Source organism: Amblyraja radiata, chromosome 18 (assembly GCF_010909765.2).
Source record: "Amblyraja radiata isolate CabotCenter1 chromosome 18, sAmbRad1.1.pri, whole genome shotgun sequence".
Taxonomy (NCBI): Eukaryota; Metazoa; Chordata; class Chondrichthyes; order Rajiformes; family Rajidae; genus Amblyraja; species Amblyraja radiata.
The window spans coordinates 25,491,403-25,502,458 of record NC_045973.1 but is presented as its reverse complement, the minus strand read 5'-3'; the positions used below and the strand labels follow the sequence as shown (position 1 = coordinate 25,502,458).

The 11,056-nt window shown below is 53.9% G+C and overlaps 2 protein-coding genes across 2 annotated transcripts; one reads left to right on the top strand and one right to left on the bottom strand.

The window, feature by feature from the left end:
* Positions 1–749: 749 nt before the first annotated feature.
* LOC116983570 (hyaluronidase-like) lies at positions 750–3,054 on the bottom strand. The gene is made up of 3 exons (XM_033037355.1): positions 2,092–3,054; positions 1,517–1,606; positions 750–1,142 (listed from the first exon to the last, which is right to left on the bottom strand). The coding sequence occupies exons 1-3, from the start codon at positions 3,052–3,054 to the stop codon at positions 750–752; spliced, it is 1,446 nt and encodes a 481-aa protein (XP_032893246.1).
* A 1,533-nt stretch (positions 3,055–4,587) lies between these two features.
* On the top strand, positions 4,588–9,821 carry LOC116983239 (neural Wiskott-Aldrich syndrome protein-like). The gene is made up of 7 exons (XM_033036913.1): positions 4,588–4,638; positions 5,001–5,106; positions 6,162–6,204; positions 6,757–6,910; positions 8,201–8,643; positions 9,081–9,180; positions 9,494–9,821. The coding sequence occupies exons 1-7, from the start codon at positions 4,602–4,604 to the stop codon at positions 9,535–9,537; spliced, it is 927 nt and encodes a 308-aa protein (XP_032892804.1). The 5' UTR covers positions 4,588–4,601; the 3' UTR covers positions 9,538–9,821.
* The last annotated feature ends 1,235 nt before the right edge of the window (positions 9,822–11,056 follow it).

Here is an 11,056-nt window from a genome sequence, read left to right as displayed (position 1 = left end):
GAGAGGCGGCGGAGGCCGGGCGCTGCGGAGCCGGGGTGAGGGGGAGGAACGCCGCCGGTCACGTTAAACCCCGTCTCCAACACCTACAGTGAGCCGCTCCCTCAGCACTGACCCTTCCACTATGCGGCGCTCCCTCACTGTTCTGACTCGAGGACGGGGGTGAATGAGGAGTGAGGGGAGGGGATAGCAGGGGGGGGGGGGGGGGGGGGGGGAGTTTAGGAGAAGACGGTAGGGAATGGCGAGGGATGAGGGATATTCGGGGAAGGTGAGTATCTGATCTTCACTGTGACCACAGTATTTTGGACAGCATTGTCTAGTCCTCTGTCTATACCTCTCCCAATCTCTTCTCTCTCTGTCCCTCTCTCTGTCTCCCTCACAGACTGTCTCTCCTTATTTCTCTCACTATCTATCTCTCACTATCTCTCTCTATGCACCAGCTCCACCCCTGGATGCAACATTTTGGCCAGAACTTGGATCCGGAGGAATCTATCAATCCCACACTAATCCACTTGCCCCGCAACACCAACGTTTCAGGAGCCTCTGCGCGTTCTTGAGTGGTGAAGGCAGAGGAGTCACAGTGCGGGTGGGTGGGATTAGTGTTGACAAGTGTGGCAGGTGGAGACGGTGGGCCGATGGGCCAGATCTGTGTTGTGAGTGAGCCTCTGTGCCACAAGACCAAACACACAGAAGTGAAGTGAGCAGGGTGAGTTTCAGGATATTGTTTTTATTTTGGACAGGAACTACATCCATCATATGAGAAGAAGGCTCAGGAGCAAGACGAGGACAAGTGTGAGCGGGGAGGTGTTGGCACGGCAGGAGTCGATGGACTTTCCGTGGCGGGTGCATCGGGTGCCGTTCCAGCCCCGGTAACACTGACACTGGAAGTGGGCTCTGTAATTCCTCCTGTCCGACGGACTGGGCCGGCCCCTGATGCGAAACTTGTTGGTGCGCCGGTTGCGCTTCACGATGCGGGACGACTGGCTGTTCAAGTGCAGGAAAACATCCTCGTCGGCGTTGCGGCGGTAGCAGCGGCCGTGGTTGGAGCACAGCGTCCGGCTGCAGAACCGCACACCCGCGGTCAGGTTCAGGATGTACGGCCCCAACACATTATGCACCTGGTCCTTCACGGCCTGGCAGTTTTCCTGGCAACACCAAGCGCACCAGGACAGTTACCCGCCGCATCACCCGCGAAACCTCGGCACCCCTCTCCCCCGCCCCCCCAACCCCACACCCCTCCCGAGCCCAGGCCCACAGCCCCCCTCACACCCCTCCCGAACCCAGGCCCACAGCCCCCCCCCCTCACACCCCTCCCGAGCCCAGGCCCACAGCCCCCCCCCCCACACCCCCCCCGAGCCCATGCCCACAGCCCCCCCCCCCCTCACACCCCTCCCGAGCCCAGGCCCACAGCCCCCCCTGGTCCCGACGGTGTGTTACGCTGTACTGAGGGAGCGCCGCACTGTGGGAGGGACAGTGAGGGAGCGCCGCACTGTGGGAGGGACAGTAAGGGAGCGCTTACCGTGGTTCTGGAGAAGTCGGTGGACCCCCACAGAATGGCTCCGCTCACCCCCATCGATGCGCTCTCGCCCAGAGTGCGGACCAGATCAATCTGCAAACGAACTGCAAGTTGGAGCAGGTGGCGGCTGCGGGTCGGATCTCCCCGCCCCAGTGCCCCGCTTACCCCGGGGTGGGGTCAGCACCGGCCGGACCGGGACCTGACGCCATTCGGACCATCATGGCCATGCTGACCCGTATGAATCCCTTGTCCCAGCACCGGTTTTCCACAGCGCGACGATTCAAGCTCTGCTCCACACAAAGACAACTGGAGAGAAAGAGGGAGAGGGAGGGAGGGAGGGGAGGATGGAGAGGGGTGAAGAGGGAGAGGGGTGAAGAGGGAGAGGGGAGAGGGGAGGAAGGGAGAGAGGGAGAGGGAGGGAGAGAGAGATGCCCGGGCTGGATGTAGGTGGTGCAACTGTTGGGAGGGTGGGGGAGACACAGTCAACGTTTCCGCTCAGTGACCGTCAGAGCGGGCGGGGGGACCAGCGGCTATGGAGTTGCAAGGGAATGATGACCAGGTGCACGGCCTCTACTCACCTCATTGAGGGGCGTGAGGGTGTTGCTGTCGATGAAGTGGGAGCGGCAGTAGAGGAAGATGGGCGGAGTATATTGCTCTTCGGTCAGCAAAGCCACACGCACGGCTTCCCGTATCCGGTATCTGGCGAAGAGTTTGCCGCGTTGACCGCGCTCCGACTTGAGCTTCTCCTCCAGGTAGACGGACGGGAAGAGGGCAGAGCTCTGAGTCCACATCCACGTCAGCTCATTGTTACGATTGATCTCGATGTCTGGGCATTGGCCGTCGTACGTGGGGAACTCATCCCTGAAGTGGTAGTTGTAGCAATCCGGGAAGAGGTAAAATCCCCAGTAGGCCTTCGGTCGCATCGACTGGCCCAGCCTCAGGGAAGACCTCATGTAGATTCTAGCCGCCTGGTCAAACTCCTTCTTAGCTTCAGCTTCGATATGGGTTTGGTTCCATTGGGGGTTCCTCCCCCGGACAAGCTCCTGTGATTTTGTCTGGTAGACTCTCTTGGCGCCCCAGTTCCTTGCGTACAGGGGGCGCCAATCCTCCCAGTCTATCACCGCCAACCCCTGGTAGTCCTGGGCTAAAAAGTTGTCGATGTCTACCCTGGCCTGAAGCAAGTGGTCCTGCAGGCTCATGTTCTGGGGGAGCCCCCCATTTTCGGGATCCCCACTATGATAAGTTGGATAAATTCCCAACCGCCCAGAATAAAATATCGTGTGTTTCTCTCCAATGAACATCTCATTTCTATTGGTTATAATACCAAAGTCGTCCAAGTGCAGGTCGACGCCTCTGTGGGTGCTGCAGTGCGACGTGGGCACGTTCCAGTAGACCTGGAAGGGTTGCCCATTCACTAGCGGGGGGATGGCCGGTTTGCGGGATAGGCCCTGGCCCACGGAGGTGAGCGACAGCAAACAGAGGGCGGCATAGACGGGGTAGGGTGCGGGCAGCCGCCCTCGGTCACACCACGTCCAGGCCATCTGTCACTGGACAAGCTGCGCCCTGGCCACCTTGTTAGTTATGTCACGTTCACCACAGCCAACAATGTTGATACGTGATATGGTCAAATAATACCAGGCATGAGTACAATCACGACATACCCGTGGACACCAGGTAGTGCAAAGAGAAAAATACCAGAGTGCAGAAAATAATGTTACAGGTGCAAAGTGCAGATAATAACGTCCAAGAGTCGGAATGAGGAGGATTGGAAGATTCGGAATACATTGTTAGTTTACGAGTGGCCCATTCACGAGTCTGACAGCAGCGAGGAAGAGGCTGCTCCTGAATGTGGTTGTACATGTTTTCAAGCTTCTGTATCTTCCACCAAAAGGGAGAAGAAAGAATGACCGGCATGTGAGTGGTCTTTACATAGACAATACGTGCAGGAGTAGGCCATTCGGACCTTCGAGCCAGCACTGCATTGAATGTGATCATGTGATCATAGCGTATAATGCCAAAGACTAGAGAACATAGCTTTAAGGTGAGATGGGCAAAGTATAAAGGAGATGTGCGGGGCAAGTTTTTTTACACAGAGTGTGGTGGGGGGCTGGTACGTGGTACCAGGGGTGGTGATGGAGGCAGATAGTGGCGTGATAGTGGTTACAAAATTATTAAGGGGTTGGACAGGCTAGATGCAGGAAGATTGTTCCCGATGTTGGGGAAGTCCAGAACAAGGGGTCACAGTTTAAGGATAAGGGGGAAATCTTTTAGGACCGAGATGAGAAAAACATTTTTCACGCAGAGAGTGATGAATCTCTGGAATTCTCTGCCACAGAAGGTAGTTGAGGCCAGTTCACTGGCTATATTTAAGAGGGAGTTAGGGGGTATGGAGAGAAGGCAGGTACAGGATACTGAGTGAATGATCAGGCATGATCATATTGAATGGCGGTGCAGGCTCGAAGGGCCGAATGGCCTACTCCTGCACCTATCTTCTATGTTTCTATGTTTAAGGGGCTTTTAGATGGATCTGCTGGGAATGGAGGTATATGGAGCATGTGTAGATGATAGATAAGAGTTGGTCTTGGCAATATGTTGGGCACCGACATTGAGAGCAGAAGGGCCTGCTCCTTTGATCTGATTCGTAGATGCTGAATCACCAGAAGATACAAGGAACTGCAGATGGTGGTTTGCAAAGAAAAATAACATAATGTGCTGCAGTCATTCATTCGTTAGCACGCAGCAAAAGCTTTTATCTGTATCTCGGCACACGTGACAATAAACTCAGGTCTGGGTGAGTCTGACTGAAGGGTCGAACCCGAAACGTTGCATCTGGATGTTGGTCACAGACAAAGATCATAGAGGAGCTATCTTTGGTCACAGATGCTGCCCGACCCGGTGTGTCATCAGAGATTGGATGGTTGATGCTACCTCACTAATGATTGGCTGATCTATGCCACGTCGTCAGTGATTGGCTGATCGATGCCACGTCGTCAGTGATTGGCTGGTCGACACTACGTCATCAGTGACTGGGTTCCATGTGATTTAGGTGGGAATTTTGAACTGCGCAGCATTAGACCAGCGGAGAGGGATGAAGATTGCACTCGCCAAAGCGCTCGCTCGTTATGGTAGCGGCCTGGGGGGAGTTGGGGAAGAGAGGGGGTGGGGAAAGAGTATTGGGAGTGAGGGTGGGCTGCAGCGTGGGCACGGGGAGGGTCCACTGGGGGCGGGGGTGGTGCGCGAGGCTCTCGTACGGGCTCTGGGCCCCGGTGGTGGGAGGTGTTGGGTGGGAGCCTTGGCCGCTGTGGATTGGGGAGGTAGGGGTGGGGGTGGGGGTGGGGGTGGGGAGCGGTAGTTCCTGGCCCGGTGTGGGGTGTGGTGCCCAGTCTCCTGTGGGTTGGAAGTCCGGTGCGGGAGGGGAGGGGAGGGGAGGGGCGGGATTCTGTCGGTGCCTCCGGGCTGGTTGTATTGACCACTGTCTCTGTTCTAGTGTCCAGCTCCAGGGGCTCTCCTGACTCTGACGTCTCCAGGCGTCGCTCGGCTCGGCGCCGTGCCTCAGTCTCCAAGTTGGAAATCGGAGCGCCCAGTGGCTTCCAGTGAGCGGCGGGGCGGTGTGTGGTGGGTGGTGAGGGTTGGGCGGGGGTGGGAGGGTTGGGCGGGGTGGTGTTGGGCGGGGGTGGGAGGGTTGGGCGTAGTGGGAAGATCGAGAATCTATCGGTGCAATGGGAGCGCTGGGTCCCGCACAGGATAGAGCACGTGTTACCGTGTGGTTTGGTCAGTACCGTCGCGATGGGCTGAGCGGCCTATTTCTGTGCTGTTTCTCGGCCTTGGCTCATCCTGCTGATGAAGCGAGTCTGGAGACGTTATGAAACGGCCAGTGACTAGACGTTTGTTTCTCAGTGTAAACCTGGGAACACTGGTAAACAGGGTAAACACTGGTTCATCGACAACGCTCTTGCAGGCAATCCCGCTCTGCGTTTGTATATCACTTCTCTTGGCCCAAGGGAGCGGTATTGCTACTATCTCCCTCTCCTCTCCGTTCCCTCAGTTGTTTGAAACCCATTCTCCAGGTAGTCAATGACTTTAATCACAAAGTTTACACTACTCAAAAAAAAAAAAAAAAGAGACAGTGGTGGAGTAACTTAATGGGATAGGCAGCATCTCTGGAGAACATGGACAGGTGATGTTGCTGGTGGGGACCCTTCTTCAGACGAGACAGAGACAGAGACACACACAATGTCCCAACCCAAAATGTCATCTTTGTCTTTATTTTGTAAAGCTGCATCTACAGTTCCTTCCATCTCCCTTACACTTTGGCTTCAGAATGTCAAGAGGGTTGAGTGTGACAGTGAGATTGTTACTTGCTGCAGCTTAACATGCCCATAAATACAGTAACACACAGGACGTAATCAATGATACAATAAATTGTGCAGTCTTTAAGAGCCTGATGGATGCTGGGAAGAAGCTGTTCTTGAACCTGGAGGTCACGGTTTTCCAGCTCATGTAACGTCATCTCGATGGTAGCAGCGACATGAGAGTGTGGCCAGTGTGGTGGGTGTCTCTGATAAGGGCGGTTCCCTGCTGTGTGGGGTCAGACAGCAACTATCCTGGGGGCTGTGGTTTAGACATTAATCAGTTTATCTCTCCTCAGGCACGTCAGTCATGTGGCCTGGGACCCTGAGACTGGATTCACAGTGAGTGTGGTGGGTGTGTGATCTACCTGAGGAGGTTGGGTGGCTGAGGGGCTGGCTGTGTTGGGGTGGGGGGGAATGAGGTGCTGTCCCTCCAGCTTGCGTGTGGCCTCACTCTGTGAATGGAAGAGGCCCTGGACAGGAAGATCAAAATGGGAAGAGGTGTCATTTGGTAGCAACCAACAGGCCTTGGTAGACCAAGCACAAATGTTTGGCAAAACGGTCACTGAGTCTGTGCTTGGTCTTGCCGATGTAAAGAAGACTACATTGGGAACTCTAGATGCAGTAGATGAGGTTGGAAAAGGTGCAGGTGAACCTCTGTCTCACCTGGAAGGATAGCTGGGGTCCTGGAAGGGGATGTCAAGATAGGTGTTACATCTCTTATGGTTGCAGGGAAAAGTACTAGGGGAGGGGATGGGTTGGGTGGGAAGGGATGAGCAAATCAGGGAGTGGTCTCTGTGTAAGGGGATGGGAAGTGTTTTTGCTTTGGAGGGTGTAGACTGCTGTGAGTATGGAGGTTTGAGTACAATGCTCAGTGTCACTCTCTGATATTAGGTCAAGTGCTTAGCACCTGATTTGATCACACCATTTCGAGAGGCCGGGATCAATGCTGATTATCCGCAGAAGTCTGAAACTTCTCAGCGGAATTATCGAGTGATTAAAGGGAAAAGAGGCACCGATGCTGCAAGGAACGCAGCCAAACAGACAGGTATAAAGAGACGGCTGGTTTGTGCGGCGGGGTGGTGGTGGTGACCAGACAGAGGCACTGGTGAATGGGGAGGGAGGCCCAGGACTTGGTCCCAGAACAACAATGGTCTGCGGCCAGGGAGTTGAGTATCGTTCAGTTACTGCTCACTTGTGCCTGTTGCCCTTGACTACAGTCGAGGTCCAGGTGGTGAGTTTGTAGACATTTGTGAGTACTGTCAGTGTATTCTGTAGTGAAAACTTCAGGGCAGGATAGCAGGCTCTTCAGGTTTGCTCTGCCATTTGTCCAGGTCATGACTAATCTTCCACCTCCACATCCTTTCCGTGACCTATGCCCTTATCCTGGGGCTTGCCCTGTTGCCAAAAACACAGTGACGCTGGTTTAGAATGAAGTTGATGCCAGCCTTCACAGAGCAATGTTCCAATGATTGACTTTGTCAGTGAAGACATTTATCCTCCCCACCTGAGGCAGCATCCTCTGATTCTCAACTCCCCAGCCTGCAGTCCTGTATGTTTCAACAATCTCCTCCCTTTTTAAACTCTGGCAGTCCAAGTGCCCAGTCCATCCATCCTCAGCAAGCCTGCTATCTCAGGAATGGCCAAAGTGGATTTTCACTGCACCCCCTTTGTCAGTACGTCCGTTGTTGAAGTAAGACCACAACTGCACTCCTGTTGCAGCCCCTCAGCCCAGTGCAGTCGGTGAGGTCGTTTTTGATAAGGTCCCACATAGGAGGTTAGTGGGCAAAATTAGGGCACATGGTATTGGGGGTAGAGTGCTGACATGGATAGAAAATTGGTTGGAAGACAGGAAACAAAGAGTAGGGATTAACGGGTCCATTTCAGAATGGCAGGGATACTGCAAGGCTCGGTGCTGGGGCCGCAGCCATTTACAATATACATCAATGATTTAGAGGAAGGGATTCAGTAACATTAGCAAATTTGCAGATGACACAAAGCTGGGTGGCAGTGTGAACTGTGAGGAGGATGACTTGGACAGGTTGTGTGAGTGGGCAGATGCATGGCAGATGCAGTTTAATGTGGATAAATGTGAGCTTATCCACTTTGGTAGCAAAAACAGGAAGGCAGATTATTATCTAAATGGTGTCAAGTTGGGAAAAGGGGAAGTACAACGGGATCTGGGGGTCCTTGTTCAGTCAATGAAAGTAAGCATGCAGTTACAGCAGGCAGTGAAGAAAGCGAATGGCATGTTGGCCTTCATAACAAGAATAGTTGAGTATAGGAGCAAAGAGGTCCTTCTGGTATTGTGCTGAATCTAAACTCTTCTCTTTTTCAGTTTCCAGTCAGCATTGTGCTTTGAGCCTTCATCCTCTGTCACCTCACCATTGCACCCCTTCTGCCAGGCCAATGCCCCCTGATGCCACCCACTCTGCCCAGCACATGCCCCCTGATCAAGGCTCCTCAGGCCTCCCTCTGTCCCCTAACCAATTGGAGGGTCTAGGATCTTGCCACAAGGGGAAGCCTGCCCTTAACCCCACCTCCTTTCCACTCGCACACCTTCCCTCTCACCCTCACCCACCACCAGCATTCAGAGCCTCAACATCTCCTGCACTAGTTTGGGCTCCCCTACCCCCTCCCCCTCCCCTTCCTCATCTGCTGCTTGAAGGGATCAGGAGAGGAGTCCGGCTGAGAAAGGTGGAGCCGAGGAAGTCAATGCTGGTTGTCGGAGGGTGGGATCTGCTGCTGCTCCAGATCCGGCAGGGCTGTGTCCTGAGGTCGGTGAGTGTTTAACGGGACAGCCATCTCCAGAGAGCGAGGGTCGGCAGCTGGGGGCGTGGGGGAGGCTGGGCCGGAGAGGGAGGATTGGGGGCCAGGGAGGGAGGGGGGAGGGGCAGGGCGTGTAGAATTTAGATGCCAAGAGAGAGTTAGATTTAGCTCATAGGGCTAATGGAATAAAGGGATATGGGGAAAAGCAGGAACGGGGTACTGATTTTGGATTATCAACCATGATCATATTGAATGGCGGTGCTGGCTCGAAGGGCCGAATGGCCTACTCCTGCACCTATTTTCTATGTTTCCATGAATAAAAAGCTACTTTGTGTCCTGGTGATCCTGCCGCTCGGCTGGTGATGTAGCATGTGGAGATAATTGGCTTTAGTCGAGTCGTGTGGTGCTGAATCCAGGCCAGTGCTGATGCTGCCATTAATGTCCCGCAGGTGTCTGACCGGCCCCAGCTGGCTCCCGTCCGGCCCCACGACCTTGCAGCGGAACTCTGGCAACTGATACAGAGGAGGAGCCGTGCCCTACGGTCGTCTGGTGAGCGAGGCTTGAGGGCAATGATCCAGCCCTGCCCCTCCGCCACTCCCCCCAACTGGACCTCTATGGAGGGGGGGGGGGAGCAGAGGGAGAGATGGTGGAGATGGGAAGTTGGTGGTGGAATAGGTAGGGTAAGAGGGGGCCTTTTGTGGGAGAGGGGCCTGGGTTGGGGAGGGCAGGGAGAGTGAGGGAGGCTGGGCAGGGGGAATGGTGGGCTTGGGCTGGACTGGTGGAGCAGGGAGAGCAGGCAGGGTTGGAAGGATTAGCGGGGTGGAGTGTGGGTTCCAGTGACCAGACTCTGTTTGTGTTGTAGGTGATGATGAGAATGGAGGCTTTGATGAAGAATGGGAAGTGTGAGTCCTTCCTCTGAGTCGCGGGTCCCCAGACACACAGCGCTGCCCAGAGCTCCCTCCTGCCTTCCCTCCCATGTGTTCCTGTGTCTACTGTCAATTGTTTTTTACTATTTTAGTATATTAACCCCCCACCCCCCTCATGCCTGGGGCTGTTTCTGCCTTGGGGGTGGGGGGTGGAGTCTTCCTGGGACTGGCAGAATTGCCCACCCAGTATGGAGTGCCAGTTCAACTCTCATTCACTCCTTGAGTTAAAACTGAATTTTAAATGTGATATTTCTAAATAAAATGTATGGTCTTAGATGCTGGACTGATTCTTGCCTGAACTGTAATGGGTAAGAGTGGGCAGATGGGATTAGTACACTTGGGGCAAGTTGGTCAGCATGGGGGGGGGGGGTTGTGAGGGTTGACTTACCAAATATTGAAAGGCCTGGATGTGGAGGATGGAGGATGTTTCCACTCCTGGAGGACTAGAGGCCATAAACTCAAAATAGGACTTACTTTGAGAAAGGAGATGGAGGAATTTCTTTAGCCAGAGGGTGGGGAATCTGTGGAATTCATCGGCACAGATGGCAATGGAGGTCAAGTCATTTGGGTATTTTTGAAGTGGAGATTAATAGGTTCTTGATTAGTAAGGGTGTCAGGGGTTACAGGGAAAAGGCAGGAGAATAGGGTTGAGAGGGAAAGATAGGTCAGCTATGATTGAAGGGTGGAGTTATCTCTTGGGCTGAATGGCCTAATTCTGCTTCTATGCCTCATGAACTTGTATACTGCTCTGCCCTCAACCTTCTTTCACCCTTGTAGCAGCAAATAGAATTCATGCCGCGCTAGTGCACGGCCCAACCATTGCACAGAAACATCAGCCGCACATTTCACCCAATCGCCCATCATCCTGACCTGACAACACTGCATCGCTCCATTGTCTGAATGCTGCCACACCCCTTCTCCCCGACCCCATTGCATGGACCCCAGTTGCATTTGTCATAAACCTCTGGCCCCTGGCCGCTGAATCCATGATACTCCATCTCCACTCTCGTCAGGGTAGTAAGTGCCACTTCTCATGTAGTAACATCACCCTGCATGGTCCATTTTTGTTCTGTGCAAAGACAGAACGCTGGCAGTACTCGGGTTGGGTAACATCGACGGGGAGAGAAACAGTTGTTACTTCAGGCCAGGCATCCTTCATCAGGCAGGGGAGGTTCTCAAGGTACCAAAGATAAAGTGCTGGAGTACCTCAGCGCAGCAGGCAGCATCTCTGGATTAACTCAATGGGTCAGGCAGCATCGCTGGAGAAAAGGAATAGGTGACGTTTCGGGTCCAGACTCGTCTTCAGACAATCACTTTAAAAACCAACAGTTTTTTTAACAAAATGATGAAGACAAATTGAAACAAGGCCCGGTTAAACTTGGTATTAAGTCCCGAAGCTCTGCATTGTGCTCAATCAGAACAGATTCTCTTCCCTGAGACTTCACTTGATGGAGCAAAAGAGCAGACAGATAGGTCAAGTGATAGACAACTGGACACTC